Consider the following 22,626-nt stretch of genomic DNA (forward strand, 5'->3'; position numbering starts at 1 on the left):
TCACCGAGAGGTTGCCGCCGTTGTGCACTCGCGTTTCTGAAAGGTTCACTTCCGGGTGATGCGGTCAACATCAAATCGAACTATGAAAAAGTAGCAATCACCCCGTTATCCGTTCTTTCCATTTTCCAATTGTGCAGAAAATCGGAAAACGGAAAAACGATTCGTTTTCCGTTTTTTCATTTTGGTCCTCGAAACCAACTATGAAAAAACAAGTCGTTTTTTCGTTTCTGCAATTTTGGTTTTATTATGAAAAACAAATGAACGAATGATACACGGATTCCTGTCGATCACAGGACATGCAAAGACAAACAACCACCAACAATTTAGAGTCATCGAAAAAAACGATTTCCGATTGTGGGACGAATAAAGCATAGGATGAAACTCCGCTCAGCAAAGACTCAAACAGGATTCACACTTTCTTGCTGCAAGGCAGCAGCACTACTGTACTCTACTGAGCTGGCCCAAGCAAAGCTCCCTCTCTGATGAAAGATGGAAATCTGTTTTAGTTTTTTCCATGTGTTGTTTGAGTTTTATTCTTGGAAATGCCCTTTTTTCTGTTTTGATTTGTGGCAAACCTGTTTTTAGAACTTTGATCACTTATGTCAGGGCTAAATATTGTGTTTTCTTAATTATAAATAGCTAAAATGCATACAAATTAAATATTTGTGACCATATAAACCTCAATACTGTATTGGCCTGTATATAAACAACCATCAAACATTTTACACTCCATCAAAATGAACTTAAAAAGTTATTTAAGCAGTAACACTAGTCTTTGTGATCTACTTCAATTTCCACAGTTCACCTGACATTAAAGATGGGGACTTGACTCGAGTTACACTCATGTTGAACCTTAAGTGACTTGAGACTTGACTTGGACTCATGGGGCGTGATGTGTGACTCATTCAAACTGATCAGTTTTGTATGTTTCCGTTCTGATTCCTGCCTGCCTAACCACTCCCTCTACAGCCCACTCAACAATAACCAACAGTGGCTGCAGCAGTGCCCTTCCTTTGGCCATTGGAGCTATCGTGGCGAATAACAGAAATGGCGCAACAGAAAATAATAAAATAATTGAGAAGCACTACCATAACTGCACTGGTGTCAAGCATTTTAGCCATCTTTTCATGAAATACTTTATATAAGACGTCACTCCTCTGATTATATAGCGTCTTTGATTACATAGCTTCTGCACCAAGGTTTCATATTTCGTGTTGAATGAGACAATGTGCGCTGGGTTTATTCACCACCGTCTCAGTTTGAGTGTGAGCAATCCACTTATCCACTTCCAAATAATCACTGGTTTTCAGAACATCTCCACCAACCAGCTATCACAGCTGTTGTGACTTAGAACGCAGCATGGGCGTCTACACCTGTGAGGTTCTGACCTGTGACAGCTGATGAAAATAAAAGTCTAGGGGGCCGCTGAGCCAGTGTCACAGTCAAAACATCTCAATCCATATAATTTCTCACAACAACTAAAACATGTATATTCATTCTGATACAGTTTCATATTACGATGAATTAATGTTCACAGCTATAACTTAACATAAAAGATAGCATATTGAAATTTGGGCAATGCTCACATTCAAATTGCAGCCAGTCCCTGAAGTTATTGGTATATTGGGGGAAAAAACTAATACAATAACAATACAAGTAATACTAGCGTCCCCAATTCTGTGTAAACAGAGGTTCTCTCACTGACAGAGGCAGAGCTGCGTGGAGCTCCATCTGTGCAGCGGGGTCGCTATACCTTCCCTAAACACTCCTCGCTCAGTTTATCTGTGAAATTATGTCAAATTGCTGTGTTGAACATTAGATTCCATGATTCTGTGATCACAGAATAGGCCCCTAATAACTCAAAAAGTCACCTTCTCCTAAATGTAGTTCAGGCCATTTCTTTCAGCAACCTGTCTGGTTTCATGTGTCATATGAAACAAAGAAACCTTAGATTGAAATCTTCTCACGGAAATGCCTTTCAATGGACACAAAAAGAAAAAATAGGTCAAAGTGAGATTTGATAAGTTTGGAACTTCCAGTGTTATCTGATCATCGTGGCACAACTAGTTTGGCAAAGATTTCTGCGTAAACATTCAGTGACGTATCCATTCAGTAAACGTCCATCAACTCTTGTGAAATCTAACTTCAAATCTTCAAAGATCAATTTTTGCTCTCACATAACATAAAATTCATTGACTAGAGGGCCACAGTGGATGCAGATTTTCGTTCCAACCTTACACCAATTTGTGATCAGTTGATTGTCAGTCTGGTGGTGTGAGTCTGGTGGTTTCAGTTCACACCTGGCTGGTTAGCCAATATGTGCTTGTTGAAGCAGACGCGTGCACCCATTGCCCTTTTATGGATCAGTTTGACACCTCTGACATACTCGTAATTCCACATTGAAGAATATCATCATGACAAAATGAGAATTAGCTTCAAGCATCCGACTGCAAACCATTTAAACCCTCAAATGCACAGCATCAGATATATTGTATTGATCCCCAAAAGCAAGTGAGAATATAGTTTCAATAATGACCCCGTTCAAAACACATTTTTGTGAAGACTATCTGCAATCTATAGAACACAGCAATGAGGTTGAAGGTTCAACTCCAGCTTGAGGCAACTCATATGTACTTTCTGTGTGGAGCAAACTGTTCTCCGTTGTGTTTCTCGACTGTCAGATGTTTCCTTGTTTGTCATATGGGTGTTACAGTATTTGAGTCATAATAATTATATATATTATATTATATTTATAATATATAACTGTGCTGAATCCTCCAACGTCAGTGAGGCAGGACAGGACATGTAATGAAGACAGTGAGACAGTGGTGAGGCATGTCATAAGAGTGACCTATGGATCAGCTGTTGATGTTTGCTGATGATCTGATAATTTGTAGTGAGAATTACAGAATTACAGAGATACATGCATGTGAGTGAGAGAGAATGAAAGGAAAGGTGATAATAACTCCCAAATCATTAGGTTATTTTAGTAAAATGACTGATAGAAATCCATTACATTTTAAGTATTTGGAGTCAATCATCCGAGGCTGAGTCGAAAACCAAAAGTGCGCTAGACAAAGACCAATGCCGTGACTAAACTGCATATAAAATACAGAAGCCATTCAGACACACATATGTATTTGTATTAGGGCTGTCAATTGATTCATTTTGCTTAATTGTAATTATTCACCTACAGCCTTAGTTAAGTCGGGATTAATAGCAAATTTATCACACTTTTTGCATCTGAATGTTAATTTCAATTTTGTGACACATAGTAAACATTCAAAAATTATGACATTACCTGTTACATGACTGACACCATTTTCACGTTTCACATTTACCTGCACGTTTCACTATCAAGTGGACGTTTTGTCAACATGTTTTTTTTTTACAGTTTTCTACGTCACCCGAACAAGACGACATCGATGGCGCTGCAGTGACGTCACCTTCCATTCAGCCGACGGCCTTCTTTGTAAGGAGTGGGTCAACGTTATCAACGGCCAGCTTTGGTCAATGAGTAAGTTCAACAGTCAAATATGATTTGGGTCAGTATGTACATCTGCAAACGCAAATGTTCAATCTAACTTCCCACATTTACATCAGCCGGAGAATCAAATCCAACAGAGACCATGAATCAACTTCCGAGAGTCTTTCATAATTAAAGCTTAGTCAAAGTCAAACATTTATATTTAATCTATTGCTGGTTATACGATAATACTTCCTGCTCAGTTAGTCTGTTTAACAAGAGCAAAGAGTGCACGTTGGTGGTTCACTGCTGAAGGTGCAAAGAGCTTAAAGACGCTGACCAAATCATATTTAACTCTTTTAATATGCATGTGCCCGAGATTAAGTTTGGATTAGTGGGGGACTACTGAGTGCAGAGGCTGTGTGCAATCTGAGTAAGAGGGTTTGCAGGAACAGAAGGTCAGACTCGGTCCGAGAGGAAGGAAGATGATAAGTTTGATGCTTGCTCATCCGCAGCTTAGAGTTAGCGCTTCACCTGTCTTTTCCATTAAAGGAGAAGTATGACGGATTTTTTGGAGGAGGTTCCTTACCTTAAGGCGTCTACAAGCATGGCATCACCGCAAAGCTTCCTATGCAAATTCTGTTTCGTACGAAACACTCTTTCTACCCGAATTCACAATAAGTCACCAGATCGCTGTAAGATAGATGAAGAAAAATGATTTGACTGACGTGACTTGACGTTCTTGGCAACACTTTCCTGTTGTTGTGTTACTGACAGCAGATATATTCCAGCTCCTACCAGGCCAGGTTTTAACTAAAGTTTTCTTTCAGACATAAATATCTGATGGAAGATAATTCATACTACGTTCTCCATTATTACAAATAGTGAGCTCATTCCTGGCATTTTGAACACAGGACGACTAAACTGCGTGCTATCTAATATCGATCGCTTGTTTTGGGTGGAATGACTCCAAAACAAACAAAAAGTCAAAGTCTGATTTGTGCTCTCTGTTTTGAAAATGTGAACAGTGAGCAACCAACAATGGGAGATGATCATAAGTTCACTTGATTTAACAAAACTTTTGTGATAAAATCAGAACACAGCATGCATGTACAACAACAAAGACGACAGGGACATTAACTGATGCCAGGGGTCAAAGCCGATTCTGATAAATAGGTGCGTCTATTACAGACAGTTGACGCTGGTCCCAATTCCTTTTATTATACTGTCAGAATGACATACTTATCCTGGCAATTTCGCTGCAGTATGAGAGGGGCTTGAATGATAAGATGGTGCTTAGGCATTTACTGTATCTCCTTCTCTCATAAATGATGCCGTTTTGGCTTACATTCACTGACAAAAACAAGTTATTGGAAGTTATTGGAATTGAAAGATGCTAAAGATACATTTTCTGGATGTCTTGCCTCGTAAGGACTCAAAAGTCACTCAACATTTATCAGTCAATATGATATTTATTCTGTCTTTAAAGGGTAAAAATGACTTTGAAATCTAAGTCGTACTGCCTATCAAGACGACTGAGGGTCCTACTGGTTTTATATCATTTTCAGGCTCACAAAGGCGCGGTGGGGGTGACTTCAAATGGCTGGGTGGGAGGCGCCGCTGCCCTTCTTATTAATTTCTGGCTGTGTTCAATAACATCAATATGCTCCGTCAGATTACCCACTGACATTCCATTTATGGAATCTAATGGAACTTTTGTCTTACTGCCAAACAATATCGTAGCCCTGATTTCTTTGTGCTCATTTAACACTTGATCCCAATCCATTAATTTTCAATTTGAAGACTCCGTGAATCGGTGCTTGTTGCCCCGAAAACAATCTTCCTCGGCCCGCCATAAACAAGCCATTAAACATTCTCTATTGCACGTTGTGGGTTTATCAGCAAATGATGCAGCACCTCGCCATTGATTCCTCGCTCACCCCTGAGCAGCGATCATTTATTTCTCCAGTGGTGCATTTTGGGGAGCAGTCAATTTGACAGAGGTTTTTCAGAAAGTGGCTCATGAAAACCTCATCTAAGCTCTTGTCGGTTCATTCATTCATTTTAAGTTCTGGATTGTGTTTGCGCCTCCTTGGAGGGTCGTCTGTCAGGTCTCTTCGGGGTAGTTAAGCTCCTTCCTTTGTTTTTATTATCCCTGTTAATAAAAAGGGTGAAAAGGAAGAGAAGAGGATATGGGCTGGGTGAGAGGTGTAGTGATGTCACCTGTCAGTTTCCTGACTGTCTATTTATAAGTCCTGGATAGAGGGCTGGTTAGTAGAGATGCTGCCTGTTCTTCTCTTGCTTGGTGGGCAAACCGAAACCAGATGAAGATCAATGAAGCAGGTGGTGACTTCAGAGAAGGTTCTTGTGAAGATGGGGAAATATCCAGTCTTTACAAGGTTTTGAAGCAGGATAATTAGATGGCATCGGGGCTGGGAACCTTCCTGGTTTTTCTGTCAACCTTCTACACTTCACTTCTACACTGTCAATAGTTAAAAAAAAACAACTTTATCTCACATTTTGAAAAAAAAAATTGCTGAGCAGCCTGTGCATTAGATTAATCAAACACAAACATATTCATAGAGCTTTGTGATTCAAAGAAATTAGTTCGCCAGCCAGGTTATTTATATTTTTTAAATAAATAAATTCTGATAAGAGTCGGACAAAAATATGATGCTAATATGATAATATTATCCTGTCATAATGCCTGAGTGGATGGACCCAAGTGCAGCTATTGTGGTTGACAGATGACACGGACAACAAGATTAAATGATACAATTTAATCTTAGTTGGCAATAAACAATATAGACAGACAAGTAATAGAAACTAAGGGCGCCGGGAGCCAAAACGCGGACCGGGATCAACACACTAGGAATGGGAAGAAATCTGCAAAACAAGAGAGGTGGATTAGAATCAACGTCCTACTAAACTGGGAGAACAGAAAAGCACACCGGGAGTTAAGCTCAATGTGGTGGCGACAAACTGAAAGCGCTCGGTGGTGGTGATTACACACAGGCACACGCGGGTTAAACTTCAATGAATAACTAAGAAGTGAGCCTGGTAAAAACCGCTCACACGCGGACTGGATTTCACTAGGAGAGAGGCGAGAGTGAAACTAGGAAGAGCGAGGGAAGAAAGTTACGGCTGAACGAGGAGTCGACCATGCAAAGAATTGAGAGTTTGGAGCAAACCTCAACAGTCATAGACTAATTTTTCAACTTCCCCTTGAGGTCTTCCTTTCACCTCCTCCCTAAAAGGGCAGGTGGTCAAAAGAGAAAGGAAACTCATTGCCTAACAAAAGCCTTGATCATGACAAAAGAGTTCACATTATGCAAGAAAAACTCCCATCACATTGAACGCCACATGGAGGTTGTTGTTGCCAACACCAGGGGAGAGAAAAGCAGCAAAAAAATAGGTGTCCATTGTAAAATTAACAATTAGGTCAGACAGTGTTTACAGGAGATGGACTGGCTTTTATATTGTTATATTTTTTCATCATGAACAGCTTGGCCTCATGACTGCTCCAGCTTGTCAAGCTACCTGATCTGTCCGACACAATGGGTCAGCAGAGGAAGCGTTGGGAACGTCTCGTGGATTACTTGATGCGGCCCAGCCAACAGTAGAATGAGCCCTTGTATGTTGAGTCTGAGGCATCTACGCAGTCGGCGGTGTGGAGCCATCTGGGTTTTAAAAGAGGCTATGATTTATGGAGCCATGTTCAAGAACAAAACCATCTGATGATCAATCATGTAAACTGTATCTGCACTCCACGTTGAACATTGCTATTGCCACATTGTTGTAATAACCATTAATTAACCGCCACCCTTGTGTTACAGCTAACCGGCCGAAGACGCTTTTAGTCTACATCAATCCCTACGGAGGGAAGCAATGCGGAAAGCTCATTTACGAGCAGAAGGTGGCGCCGCTCTTTCGCCGCGCCTGCATCTCTGCTGATGTGATCGGTGGGTCCCCGTGTGTACCTCTATGCTTAAATAAAAAATGACCCCCAATAGGCGAGGCTGTAGATTGCCACCGCCTTCTGGTCTCTCCACAGCCTTGCAGGAATATGATTTAACCCGCAGAGTCATTACTCACACGACCACCGTAATAGAAGTTGTGATAGTTGATAAGCTTGGGTATCCAAGCACATCTATTATTCAGTAAGTGTTTGCAATCGCTACACACATTCTGCTGCTATTGATGGTCCATCAGGGCCGCCTCTATTCACAGAGGAGTTCCATCACCTGCAAGACTGTATTGTGTTGACAGATTAGCTGCAGTAAACAGCTTTGCTCATGAAATACTGTATTTTTTTTCCCCCACACGCCTGCTATGTTTGTGCATGGCAGGTTGCATTCCTTGTAAAAAAGTGCTGTCCTTTCCCTTGTCTGGTGTTTTATCTCAGACAGCAATAGCACAGTTCTGAGATTGCTCTCTGCCGTTCACATCAATGTGTGTACATGCTGTTTATTTCCACAGTTACTGAGCGGGCCAATCACGCCAGAGAACACTTGAACAATGAGGCTGATCTTGACAAATATGACGGGTGAGTACTCAAACCTGATGTATGCTGCTGTCAAGTTGGGGCACACAATGCTGCTGCCGATGTCATCCAGCTGTTTTGGGTTGAGAATGATCCTTGTGAGTCAGGTTTGTTTGTTATGAAGTTTTTATGTTGTTGCTGCTGTTAGAGGATGGGACACAGATCATTCAGTGCTGTACAGAAATACTCCACAATACCTTTAAGTACAAGTTTTAAGTGAACACTTACAGATAACCCACCTTCACTCTGGCACCTTTTCAGTTCACTTGCGTTCAAATGGATGAACAAACACAGCTGCAACTGTGGTGATGCACATGTGGTGATGAATCTTGGTTTACCAACGTGTCTACAAAAAATACATATGCATCTCCACAATCTCTAAATTAACTTATTATAAACTGACACAAATTCTCTGCTCCTTGGTCCAATAGCATCAGGACAAATCATACATATTGTACTGTAAGATTTGATATTTATGAAGATTTGCCAAAGAGAGCGGCTGAGCAACCATCTTACTTTGGCTCACTGTTGTCTTATAGCCTTTAAGACTTGCAAATGTGCAGCTCTTATTTTGACCCCACCAATTTCAAAAAGAAGTTTCATTGGAAGGCATGCATCTTGCTATGACTCAATTTTGAGGTGCTGAACTGCTTCGCTTCAAAAATGAAAGAACAAGAATATTTGGGTTTGCAGTCCCATACAGTCACTGCCGAATACATAAAAGGCATGAATCATGTTTTCAAATCCAATTGTACACGTTGGTGCAGCTCGTAATTGTGGGTAATGTGTTGGAAAAATTGAGTTCATTGTACAGCTCATCTTATTACGGTAATTACATCTTTTTTTTTTTTCATTGAGAAAGCGCCTCACATTGGTCTTTGACTTCTTTTCTGTTCAGATCATTTCATTTTGGTGATTAGGATTGATTTGGACAAAGAGCGTTGTGGTTTAGATAGACACCGAGCCAGTACACATTGTTGCACTCGAGGGCCCGGAGGATTTCTGGATGCCAGTGTCACACGAGGGGTGTTGTAGGAATGGTGTATGTCAGGGGTCACCAACCTTTTAGCAACCACAAGCTACTCCAAGGGCACTGTGTGACCCGAAGGGCTACCATCGGTTCAGTACACACTTCTGAACTCACGATATATAATGGATGATAAATGCTATTCCTCTCAAATACTTGTCTCATTGCTGAGTTTTCACAATAATTACCAACAGTGTAACAAAAAATGTCCCGTAGGTTACCTGGTGCCAGTGGGCACCACGTGGTGACCGTGGTGTACATGCTAAATGAAATTCCCTAAATGTACCTGACGCAGTCCTATATCCGTCCAGGATTGTCTGTGTCGGCGGTGATGGGATGTTCAGCGAGATCCTACATGGGTTGGTCACCAGGACCCAAAAGGACCACAACATTGATCTCAACCAGTGTGACGCCAACTTTATCCCAAGTTCTCTTCGCATTGGAATCATTCCCGCAGGTACTGTGTCTGAGATGACTGACTGGGTTAACTTCATTCCACAACATGGACGCACAGAAAGTTGAGCTGCTCGACACTTCTCTCTGTTCACCATTTTCTAGATCACAATAAGCCCTACCCGACCCACTGTCCGTCTAACCAGTGTGTTTTACTGCAGTCAACCACCGGCTCCAGGAAGCTTGGGTCTTATTTTCTGCTGTTCTTACATCAGTCTTCTCCAGAAATAGTTGGCCATAATAGTATCATGAATAGAAGTCTCAGACAGGCACTCAGTGCCGTGTTCCTGCTGTATCCACAACTCCCACATAGACCCCTACACCAGAGCATGATCCAGACCGAGTGAGCTGTACACTCAAGCTAACTCTCTTTAGCAGCCATTTGTCAGGGTACTCTCCACCTTTCACTGCAGCCCTTCCCCAAGCCAAAACTAGGGTTTCCCTAATGGGAGCCCACTAATCTTTTCACTCATTGTGTTTGTTATACAGTTTTTTGACACACACCTTTGTGTCTGACACTGTGGTTTTAAATTCATTTCAATATTATTAAAAAAATCAGACAAATATGTTCCATAATATTTAATTCACATGTGCTACATAGTACATAGAGTACTAAAGTACATAGAGTACTAGAAGCCTTCACAGCTTCAAGTCAACTCAGAGCTCGAAGAAAGAACGGCAGTGCCACTCCCCCCGCCCATTTCCTCCTTTGATGCATCATCTATGAACAAATATCTGCTTGTGAGACCTAATCCACTCACTGAGATGTGGAAGAAAAGTCGAATGGCAAACATTAGACTTCAGTTTGCTGGTGAGAAGAATCTGTGAGCGATAATGAAGCTTAGCAGAGTCAAAGAAGAAGCAAAGGTCAGTGGAGTGACATTCAATCCAAATCGAACAAGAAAGTGTAAGCTCATCATCTCGCTCGTGTCTACTAGCTGAAGGAGAGGCCTGATCTGCTCCGTCACACTTCCCTGAGCTCTCTCTACACCGGCGCGTGTTAGATTTCCTCTCCCTCGCTCGTCTTTTATCAGTGGCAGGAGGTCCATTTTGTTGATCAAAGTAGGCAGATAGCCTTGAAATTGCTCCGGGTGACGCAGGAATGGAGATGGAGCTTTTTCACCTTTCAAGTCGGAAGCTTTAGTGTCAAATTGTACATTTCTTTCATTGTGGGGTGTCGTCTTATGTGCCACCATCAGACAGCTGGACGGGGTACAGTGACATCTGATTAGAAGATGAAGAATGCAGAGATGTATGTGTTTTCATGTTTCGTCTAGTGTTTCTTCTTGGGTAGCCTTTAGCCCTTAATTTACTGTACATCTTGGATTTAAATTCATTCAAACGGTTGTCAACATCTGGAGTTAAGTGAGTCATGATTTATGTGTTCTCAAATGATACTAATGGTAAGTGTCATGCAAGGATTACTACTGTACTGTTACATGAAAATGAGCTCACAAGCGTGTACTGAATTCAATATTCATCTATTGTGCTTGTGCAACTCATTCTCACTCTGAAGGCATCAAAGGGCGACTATTTGCAAGTGGACTTTAGCGTCAAATGTTGACGCCGAACTCAGCCTTCGGTGTTTTATGCCTATGCACATGTGCCTCAATGGAGTCTCATGTTTCCCAGCCTGAGTGGGGTTGAGTTTAGGATGTGCATGTTGAAGTATCTTGCCGGCTTGTTCGAGAGTGTGTGAATGAAACAGCATGAGATGGCCACACAGATCAGTGTCCTTCGTAGTGAAGGAAGAGCCAAACTCTCCTAGCTCGACAATCTATGGTCCTACTCTCACCTGTGGTCACCAGTTTTGGGTTTCAGCAAGGTTACAGATGTCAGAGATAAGGTGAGACGTCATCCAGGATACACTCAAGTGGAAGTACTGCAGTGCCTCAACATTGAGACAGCCTCTCTTCTTCAACTCCTGCCTCCACAAAACATGATTCCTGCGAAGTGGAAGGAAATGGATGGATGGTCTTGTTAAGTTGTCACATAATATATCTCATATATATTGTGCAGAATCATTGAATTTGGATTCCTTGATGTACAGTGAATCTCACCCATGGACTCAGAAAACAAATCATGGTGTTGCACTCAAGGACAAATGGTGTTGCCCACTTCCATGAGTTGCTCTGACTCTTGACCAGTGTAACAAGTTCAACATAACGGCAGCTCTTCTTACTTAGCATCATTAAAAAGGAAGCACCACCTAGCGAAGAACTCCTGTAACTTCCGTAGTAATCCAACATTCCTGTTGTAGATTTTCATAACACCACGCAGAACTGGATGCTTAACTCTAGTTAAAAGTATATCAGGAAGCAAAGGAATCTCTTTCCAAGTTCTGACCACAAATCTGTGACGACAAATGAAGAGACAGATTGTTCTACGCGACTCTGTTCAACTCAGGATGATTGAGCTGGTTCCAACGCGAGATGCTATCAGGATGTTTGTAATGAATGTTCTCTTTAATCAAAACAAACTGTGCTCTAATTAATTCAAACACTGAGTATATTTATGAAGTTGTGCGACTCCATCAGTCTTTTGATATATTAGCCATCTGACGCCGAGCGAGAAAATGATGCAGCCGCCAAGCTCACCCCCATGCCTTTCATTTATCGTCAACGTCTGAAAATGAAAGTTATCTGCTGTTCTTAGATCTGATAGTCAGTCGAGCAAAAGTATTCCTAAAATCACCCTCTATCACATCAGATCACATCACATCTATAAGACATGTTGTTTTGTTGCGTTATGTTGTCTTTTTATGTTGCAGACGAAGCAGAAGTCTTTTTTTTTTTCTTCAAAAGTACTGAATTGATCGGGTTCAGCTGTCTAGTCAGTTTACATTTTAGTTGTCAAAAGTCAAATAAATGTGTTGATCATTTACAAATAGATATTCAGTCAAGACAGTGCATGGATTTGGCTTCGTAAGTGCTTGGTTCTCAACTGGTAAGACAAGAGGTGGGTTGAACCCAAGGAGTTGCTTTTTTCCACCCATGTGATTTGTGTTGTTCAGCAGAGAGTCAGGAAACATCTTCACATCTGCCACAGATCTGACTGTGCTCCTGTTATTCAAATGCTCCTGAAAATGTTTCATTCATTAAATCAGAGTCAAGTGACAAGTGAGTATCTGGAACCTCCAGATATTAAACCTGAAGTTTCTGTGCTTCAAATTTCCAGTGCCATTGATTATCAAGCCCTTAACTTCTGGTCCAAATCAATGAGTGGGACTCGATGATTCGTGTTAATTCACTGGAAGTGGGTGCCACACATTTGAGCAAGTCTTTTGGCTGAAGTTGCTGCTTGAGAAGTGGCTTTAACTTATGAAATCTCAACGTATATTGGACAGTGAATCACTGGGATTTGAGTGATGCCTCCTAAAGTCGGTCCGACTTGTGCAATGAAAGCGTCTCACACATCTAATCCCCATGACTTAAGTTGTTATACAGAAAGTAGGTCATACTTACCTTGTTGTTGAGACACAGACTCCCAGATGATCTATACCGGTTGCTTTAGATGCCAGACAGGAAGTGCTCGACTGAATTGCTGAGACAGACACACACACACACACACACACACACACACACACACACACTCAGATGAGACCTGGAACTCATGGATGCACGACAGGAGATGCCTTTGACACAAATTTCACAGTCGAAACAGTGGATTTGAGTTGCTGCAGCGACTGGGGACTCCACATGTGAATCCAGCTGGTGTGACTTATCAAATCACTGAATCCAACATGCTGTACTGTGTTACTGGAATTGGAGTTTCTGGACAGGTCATGGGTCTGATTGAAAGATTAGCAGGGTCCGTCTTTGTGGGAGGAGTTAAGGACTCCTGGTGGACCTTTTTTCTGTGTAAACCAGCGTGAAAGCACGAGCACTCAAATGGTCACTATGTCCAATTTTAATGTGAACACGCTTTATTTTCCAGGATTTTGGTTGACATGTGGTCTTTCAACAGGTTCTACCGATTGTATATGCTTCGCCACCGTCGGCACCAACGACCCGGTGACATCAGCTCTCCACATCATCATTGGTAAATTGACTCAAAGCTCAAATTCAAACTGCAGTTTCATCACAACCAGCGTCTCCAAACAGGTGACTCCCAGCCCATGGACGTCTGCGCCGTGCACCACGACAACACTTTCCTCAGGTGCTCCGTCTCATTGCTCGGCTACGGTTTTTATGGAGACATGCTGACAGACAGCGAGAGGATGAGATGGCTGGGTCCCGCCAGATACGACCTGTCAGGTATTTCAGCCATCATGTCTTAACCACTACTGACTTCTGCAGGTCTTGGGGTTCGAAGACGTAACCTTTGCTTTTAACCCAGCCTGCTGCCGTTGACCTCGCCAGGCTTTAATTTAATGTGAAGTTTATTCCTGAGCTTGCAGGTCAGGCATCTGGCTCTGGAGGATCACTTGCCAGACAGTTTCTGCTCACAAGTTAGAATCAAGATGTTAAAATGATCTAAAGCTGAGGTCACCAGCCTATTTGATACAGCAATCCCCTCCAAGACCTCCCTGGGACCGGAAAGGCTAAGACCGCACTTCTGAAGTGGCACAGTTGCACTGTCGCTCATGTATTATTTTCAGTTCTTTATTTAACAACATGCAGTAGGAAGCACATAATAAATAATAATATTGTCAATATAAAAAATAACATTTAAAACAGACCTCTGCGCTGCTGTGTTGGAATGTCACCGAAGGGTATTTATCTGAATGTTTATTGGCCCCTGGTGAAAGGACATTGTCGTGAAACATCAGAACTCCGGGTTGCTTTCACTGAATTGAGTCTTGTATTTTGGCAGATGAAGGAGAAAGAAAGTTTTGAGATACTGCTATAAGACTGATAGAGCTAACCTGACCTCTCATTAGCTCTCGCATTGACTTTCCACAAGTTGCCAATGATTCCCAATATCTCAAGCCCTTTCTGGTTCTGGAACCGGTGCCACACTGGATTTTAGGAACCTTGGCGCCTTCTATTGCACCATCCAAGTTAAGAACTGAAGTGGGAAGCCGCTATAAAGCGTTAAGCGGAAGTGAACATCAATAGGTTGTAGGTAGATTCTGAAAGCATTTGTTTTTGTCCCACTATCCAGCATGTGACCATGTTTGAACCGTGGCACAATGTCACAAAGGTTCAAACAAAATTTTATGTTTTTCAAATGTGAACCAACTTTTCAGGTTCTGAGCCAGATTTTTTCCTGTCTGAACACACTGGCCAGTTCAAAATTGTGTTCGGGAACTGGAACAGCACCGTGTAAGCCCTCTGAGGGCACCAACATGGCTCTGTGAAAAGTCGGTTTGCGAACTGTATGGGACTATATGAGCTCAGACAACAGTCACTTCTGCAAAATATATCAGCCTATACACGTGTCCGACATAATTCTATGTCTGCACATCATCAAAAGTCATCACATACTGGATAGTTGGACGAAAACATATTGTCGTAGGAGCTTACTTCCGCCTGAGTGACACTTTATAGTGAGCTTACTTCCGCCTGAGTGACACTTTATAGTGCCCGCCCACTTTAATTCCACTTACATTAATATGAACGCGGGCTAGTTCGATAGAAACCATTGAGGTCCTCAGAATATTGAACGGCACCAGTTCCAGACCCAGAACCGTGTTAGTGTGAAACGGCTCTGAAATTTACAGTATGTTGCGTCTTAGGTCTGCTTCAGAGCCACCTCTTTGTTGAACACTTTGCACAGGAAGAGATGCCCATTCCGCCTCAACTGGCCTCTCTTGGATGAGTAGAGAGCCTGTCTGGAGTGGCCTTCTAGTCACAAAGCTCGTGACAGCTCCTCATGAAACCTCAAGATCTCCTTGAATCTGGACATAAGATTCTCCCCCGTTTTCTCATTGAGAACCTTGGTGTCTGATTTCAAGGAGTGGAATCTTACCCCAGCTGTGTCCCATTCAACTGATAATTGTACTTAAGAGTTGGCATGATAGAGGCAACGGCACCATCTTATCAGCTCCAGAGTTCACCCAACTGTCAGTCACAGACTGTACATAGCATGCATGTAACACAAGACAAAATGAAGCTCTAATAGATCCAAATTGAATTTGGTTGGTATTCACAGCTGCAGCTCCAACTTTAAACAAACTCAAGCTGATAAAGAAACTGATCGATTGGATTCTGGCTGTGGAAATGAGAGCACTAGTAGTTCGCTCACATAACAGATTGGATGCACAGAAGATAAATGAGAGCGCGCAGACACACACACACACACACACGAACAGCATTGGCTTTTAACTACCTTTCTTATCCGAGCGCTATTATCTTACTGAATAATTTGTTTTTGTCTCCACGCCAGCCTCTAGAGGACACAAGCTGCAATTACTGATGCAGATGTGTCACCCATTCACTGGAAATTGTGTTTTAGGTGTAATTGCTAGGACAAAAACAGATTAAACAGAGTGCCAATTTATTTGTTTTCATCTGTTTCAGGGGTAAAAACCTTTCTGAGCCTCAACAATTACGAAGGCACCGTCTCCTTCCTTCCTGCCGAGGACGACAAGGGGAACCCCAGGGACGAGCACCGCTGTCGGGCGGGGTAAATAAAGCAACCACACGCGGGAGAGATGGCAGATATGTGCCTTTCTCCTCAGCGCTTTAACAATGTGCTAACTTATCTGATGCAGTTAGATTGCAGCACCTGCCAAAGCTTAAATGGGATAGTTTACGTTGTCAGGAATCTGATTTATGGTGGACTGAGAGCCCGTTCCGCCGTCTCCCAAAAGCTCTTGACTAAGTGCTTTTGCTTTTTGAGATGCGGGCCGGCATTCACTGGCGGGCTGAAACCGGCCGGGGGCTGTTAATCTGTGAAAACACCATGTTCCCTGACAACTTATTTCACCGTAAAAACTGATAAGACTCCTCCCGCAAAAACGCCTCGCCAGCCTTAGATGAACATTTCTAATAATGAAATATTCAATAACGTGGGTGCGAGCCAGCCGAGCGGCAACTGATTGCTGCCTGAAATTATAAATCATTTACACTTGTTAAAATCTTGAATTCCGCAGCAGCTGCTGATGGTTTTGATAAGTCAAGTTGTATTTCAGGTGCGGCGTCTGTCAGCACAGTAACTCATCAGAGAACCTGTGCAGTGGAACGTCGGAGGAATGTGAAAAGCCTAACAAAGGTACACTTTTTGGGGGATCATCACTTGAAATGTGTCAAACTATTTTTACCACTTCCCCCCCATTTTTCTGCTTCGGTTTGTCTGAGGATTTTTTGCCACCCTTTCACCAAAATAGAACGTCTTTATGCACTTGCTCAGTTCAAAGAAAAGCCAGTCAGTGTCAACAAATACTGAGATATTTAAGTAGTAAGTGTGATATCCAAATATTTCATTGAAAAGTGAAATATTTCATTTTACAATACATTTAAGATTTAAAAGTGAACAGTTACAATTCACGGTATGTGTGTGGTAAGTTGTCATATTGTCACTTTATAAAATGTGTCCTACAGACAACTATGCTCAGACGAATAAAAACGTCTGACACATTTGATTACACAAGAAAATGAAAAAAAATTAAGTGGGAAAAAGTTTTTTCCATTTTAGCGTTATTTGGCCGTTCAAGTGTGACACTTCAAAAGATGGTACACATCGCGCTTCATATCAGCTCATTGTGCTTCATTTATAGCAGCAAGCACATCGTAGCATGTTTACATTACTTATGTTTAAATTGTAGGATTAGCTCTTGTCTCTCGAAATAAAAAAGAAAAGCTATTGAATGAAAAGGTTTCTTTTATTCTTTTTACTCATGGTCCTTACAGAGACATCCATTACTTAAAAAGACCGCCCAAAGTTTATGAGTTTGATTCAGAATCTTAGAACAAAAAAAGTTAAAAAAAAAAAAAAAATACAAAAGTAAAAGTGTTCTCTTCTTCTTCTTCTTGTTATATATATTTAAAAAAAATATTGCGAAATTTAAGACTCTTTTTCTTCTGCCTTTTGGCATGATGGCCTTTCGCCACAGTCCCTGTATATAATGTGACCCAAAATTGAATTTGCCCTCTTTGTGGGTCAGTAGTAAACCTACAGTTGACACTAAGATGGTGTTTGCCAAAGCGGTTTGGTCGAAAAGCGGCGGCCAAGCAAGCGATCTAATAGCCCAATCGGCCTGAACAGAATGGGTAGAAGATTAGCCGCAGACCCAAAGTGTGCACGTGGGTGGATGACAGGTGGCAGTCGTAATGGCATCTAGTACTGGCACCGACTGAAGTGCTGGTGCTGCGAGTAGAATGAGCGCCTTAATGACTACTTGTGTGCAGTAAATGGCCAGTTGATGCGAGTGTAAAATGAAAGATAATGACATACACAACCAGGCTTCCAGACTTCATCGGGTCCACTTGACGTTTCATGACCGCAGGCAGCGCGTGCACACACACAGTCGTCTCCGTCTCACAGACTGGAGGCAGATGAAATGGCGGCGAGCCGCGTGTGCTTTATTTTTCCTCCCTAATGAGCGTCATCGTGTAAAATTCATGATTTGGTGGAATCTTACGGAGTGTGCCCGCATCCCTATTATCTCTTTGAGTGTGCGTGTGAGCGTAACCTGTTTGCTGTGTGTGCGATGTGTGACAGGCTAATCAGGGAGATGTTTGCTGCACACCGTTTCTTTCTCTTCTCCACTGGTGGGTGAGGGAAGTCTCAGGCAACTGCTCAGTCAATGAGGCACGACACAGTATCTGTAAAAATGAGCTCGCCTCCCCCCAAAAGCAAATACTGGTTCGGAGACAGTGGAATGCAAATCTGTGATTGTTTGTATTTGTCCTCCTTTTCTCTCCTCCGTTATTGAGTTTTAATCACTGATTCACAATTACAACGCCGCACCCTCGACGGACTTGTCATCATCGCGCTGCGTTTGTTTTGTGAAATGAGGGGGGGAGATGTAATGAATCGTTTCAGATTCTGAACGCACTTAACTCTGCCTCAGAGGTGCTCTTACCAGCAGATGTTTCATTTGGTGGTGTGCGATCGCTTCCCGATAACGATCACCCCGGTGACGGGCGCTGCCACTGCACTCGCTCCCAGGGGTGAAACTTTGATTCACTTGTAAACAGTCTCTGTGGCGTGACTCATGAAGTGAGCCCGTCAAGTCTGGCGTTCGAGATCTGGTGCTCTCTTGGGCATTAAACCACCGACAAATGCATTCTTTTATTCCAACCACCAGCGACACAAGGACATATTTTAAAAAGCACAACTAGTTTTACGGATTAATCGAAGAGGAAAATTTCAGATGTGTAACACGTGAACCTTGGTGGTTGAGACTGGGGATATTCAAATGACTCACCTTCCACCTGTTTTCAGCATCACGCTGGGTCAAAATCCGTGGCCGGTTCATCGCCATCAACGCAGCGAGCATGAGTTGCGCTTGTCCTCGGAGTCCTCAAGGCCTCTCTCCAGCCGCCCATCTGGCCGACGGCACCACAGACCTGATCCTGGTGCACAAGTGTTCCAGGCTGGATTTCCTCCGGCACCTTTTCCGACACACAAACAAAGACGATCAGGTAGGAATCAACACTCTCTTATAATCCTGATAACAAATGATTTTTTTTGACCATTTTTACTGTTTGAGTTTAAATAATATATTTAACTCTTGTGCACTGCCTCCCAATATCAAGCTGAATGTAAGCAAACACTACTTCCAGTTTCCCTATGGTGAACTTGTTTGCATACTGACGTTATGACTTTTCCTGCAAAATGTTGCTGAACTTAAACGTTAACAACAACCACTTGTACTATGCTGGAATTTACGAAGAACAATGTGTCACTCTGTGTGACGGGTTTGTGCCTGACCGGCTGGACAGAAGATTAGTAAGTAACCATGTTCCCTTATGATACTGGCAACACATGGTGCCATTTGGCCAACACATGCTAGTTCACCATGCTTTAAGTTACTAGGATTCACTCCCCATTTTCACTGTGGAATCGTGAAAATGGAGAGTCTGACCTGAGAGTAAATATCACTTATCTTTGACTCAGTTGAGTTTGTTGACTCAAAAGTAGGGATGTCCCGATACAACGTTTTCACTTCCGATAAAATAGCGATATTGCAGCCTTGCGTATTGGCCGATATGGATATCAATCCGATAAGATATGAGCATGAATCATACTTATTTTGCTGTGTTGGAATGTTGTAAAAGGCTTGGCCAAGAGGTGTCACTCAAACTGAGAATAGTCAGCAACTGGTAGCTATGAGAAAAAACAATTGGTTACATACATTTTACACTGCAAAATAAGAGCATCTCACAGGTTTGTTGTTTCTTTGCCTAGTCTTACAAAAATCCTCATGCTAGTGTTTGTGATGCTGTTCCAACTGGGCGATGAGATTGGTCGTATTTTGGTCAAGTTTACAGTAAAATGTTGCCACACGGCCGTCCTCAGTTCTCCTTCAGTAGCTTGTCACGTCACAGATTTTTTGGCTGGTATCGGACGGATACCCGATATCAATATCGGATCGGGACAAACCTACTCAAAAGCAGTGAGTCAAGTTTGAGTCACAGCTTCAGATGAAGGCCCATGGTTGTGCCTAGCAAGTTATACCTGCACTGCAGACTGAGCAACTCGTGTAAACTATGAGGAAGACGCGCAGTGAGGTTCATAGGTGTGATAAGTAATGACAAGTAGTGGATAGGATGTACAGTCTGAGTCTGTGTCTAGAACTGACTCATGCTTTAGTTAGGAGTGAAACTTTTGTCGAAGTTCAAAAGGGCTTGAGTAAGTCTCTCTGTCCATCATTTAGCAGACTTCCACGTCGAGCTCTGCTTGAGTCCAACGCGGATAAATTGAGCGTGGTGGATTGTGAGTAGAATTCGGCCCACTTGCTGCTCTGGCACCTCCGTCTGCTGACTTGGCACAAATTCTGACCATCACGGTTCACTTTAGTTTAAACCGAGAAGCCCTTGTGCCTTCCCACGTATCATAAATAACCTTCGGCGAGGTCCAGGGAGGCGTCGCTAATCGCTGCATCAGGGATCCGCTGTACGGACCAGCAGACTGAGAGCAGACTAATGCTCTCGCTGGATCGGTGAGGAATCATCAGCGATTAGTCATTATTACTCCAGGAAGGCTGCCGGACTTTAAAAAACCTTTTAGCAGGCTGTTGTCAGTAAAGTCCAGCGTCTGCTTTGTCGAGCCGATCACAATAAAAGTACCTTTGAACATTCACACAACGGAAATTAAAAACATGACGCTGCATCATCTGGACTTCTGACAGCCCTAAAACTGACCACAGGCAGGTAAAAAAAAAAAAAAAACTATGTAGATATTGTCTCTGTTCAGATTTTAACTTCCACAATCAGTGTTTATTTTCCTACTCTATGCTTCATTATTTTCATGTATTCAATTGAAAAAAAAGTTAGTATATGTCAGTGTTTCTTTTAGTTTATTGAAACTATATTTTGTGTTTTTTCACAAAGATCAGGTACACAACTTGCTGTTAGAAAAACAATTAATTTGCTACTACTTTAATGACAAGAAATGACATGTACTTCTTCCCTTTTTATTTATACATATTTTTTAATTATATACAAAAAATATACATATTTTTCTAAATATTTGCAATGGCAATCCTACAGAAAATAAACTACTAATAGGATGAAAGCATATTGCATTGAAGAGAGTTTTGGGGAGACCACAAAAGGGTGCTACTGTGTATTATTATTAGTAGTAGTAGTAGAAGTACTAGTATGAGTAGTTATGGTACTAGTAGTGGTAGCAGTAGTTGTCATAGTACTAGTGGTTGTAGTAGTAGTAATGTGCTGTAAAAATAAATATAAAGGTCACTTTTGAAAATATATGTCAACATGCAATGAGTACAAACATGTATATTTTATTAAATACATAAGTTCACTTAAGAAGTGAAAACTTATTAAACTGGCTGCAGTACAGTGGTGTGTGAGTGAGTGGACCACACCGTGTGAAACTGTACTGTAGGACAACACAGTTGCATATTTGGATATGACCTCCTTAATCCCGTGCTCATTCATCCAGAGGCCTCGGTCTGGGGACGTCCGGGAATCCCTGAATTGGAGTTTGCAAAGTGAAGCGACGGGCTTGAGCGCGGCGTTGCTCTCCAAATTCTTCCTCCAGCTTTACTCAGTTGGGTCGTGTGACGGGTCCAAATGGAACTTTGCATCAAAGTTCGCTTAATATCAGAATCAGTGTCCAGCCGAGCGAAGAGAAACAAGGAGTGAGAGGCTGCTAAGCGTATTCATGGCCTTGTCAGAAAGCCTTTTAGGCAGACGCAGCGTTGTGAATGCAAAGCAGCAGCAGTCATAAAGTGAGTCTGATGTGAAATAAATGGCTGTCACTCTACGAGCAGGGAGAGAGAGAGGCAGAGACACGCTGGGCGAGAGAGAGAGAGAGAGAGAGAAAAGGCCCGGCTATTTTAGAATCAAGACGTTTTTGACAATTTCATTTCTAACAAATCCAGCTCCTGTTTGCTCCCGCAATTGTTTTCCTTTCACCGAAATGAAAAGAGTTGACCTGAAAATTTGCTTTTCATTACAGAGTCAGCGTGAGTCCATCAGGAGATAAAGGAGGATGAATGAGTGTTTTTAAAAATCCACAGGGAAGTCTAATCGAAAAATATTGAATGCCAAATTTAATTATTGTTTTGGAGAGCTGGCCTGGAGGACCTGCGGTGAATTGATGGATCTGCATCACTTATCCGAGACACATGGAGAAGAGCTCAACAAAATGAGACGCGGCAGGCTTTGAAAACAAAATACAGTTGTAGTTATTACTGTACGTCACTAAAGCTGGGAGTATAAGTTCCAGGATCTGTAGTGGAGGGGGGCGCATTCACTGCTGGGAAGGGTCTCCTAAAGCTCGCAGGAGGGTGTCGACATTTGGATTTGTACAGTGATCATTATCATTATTGTAATAATAATAATCTTTATTACTACCTATGAAGTCTGTTTGATACATTTAGATAGAATGTCTTTGCATGGTAACTGCTGTGGAACTGTTCCACTGACATTCCTGCAAAAATGGATTGATGAAAGGCAGCAATGTAATGTCCTCTGATAAGTCACATGAGTCTCAAGAGTTTAGTGTAAGATAAATGGACGACAGCATCGCTCTTATCTAATCCTGGGATACCACCCC

General features: G+C 42.2%; 1 protein-coding gene across 2 annotated transcripts in view; it reads left to right on the forward strand.

Moving 5' to 3' along the window:
* The window catches only part of cerk (ceramide kinase), a 51,666-nt gene that overhangs the window by 23,708 nt on the left and 5,332 nt on the right, over nt 1–22,626 (forward strand). The window contains exons 3-11 of one of the 2 annotated variants that reach the window (XM_053862453.1): nt 3,395–3,517; nt 7,303–7,428; nt 7,946–8,012; nt 9,348–9,493; nt 13,456–13,530; nt 13,593–13,745; nt 15,954–16,059; nt 16,568–16,647; nt 18,823–19,022. In XM_053862453.1, coding sequence (XP_053718428.1) covers nt 3,395–3,517; nt 7,303–7,428; nt 7,946–8,012; nt 9,348–9,493; nt 13,456–13,530; nt 13,593–13,745; nt 15,954–16,059; nt 16,568–16,647; nt 18,823–19,022 — 1,076 coding nt within the window. The remainder of the gene's footprint in view (nt 1–3,394; nt 3,518–7,302; nt 7,429–7,945; nt 8,013–9,347; nt 9,494–13,455; nt 13,531–13,592; nt 13,746–15,953; nt 16,060–16,567; nt 16,648–18,822; nt 19,023–22,626) is intronic. The other variant, XM_053862454.1, reaches the window with a different exon arrangement.

Source organism: Synchiropus splendidus, chromosome 4 (assembly GCF_027744825.2).
Source record: "Synchiropus splendidus isolate RoL2022-P1 chromosome 4, RoL_Sspl_1.0, whole genome shotgun sequence".
NCBI lineage: Eukaryota > Metazoa > Chordata > Actinopteri > Syngnathiformes > Callionymidae > Synchiropus > Synchiropus splendidus.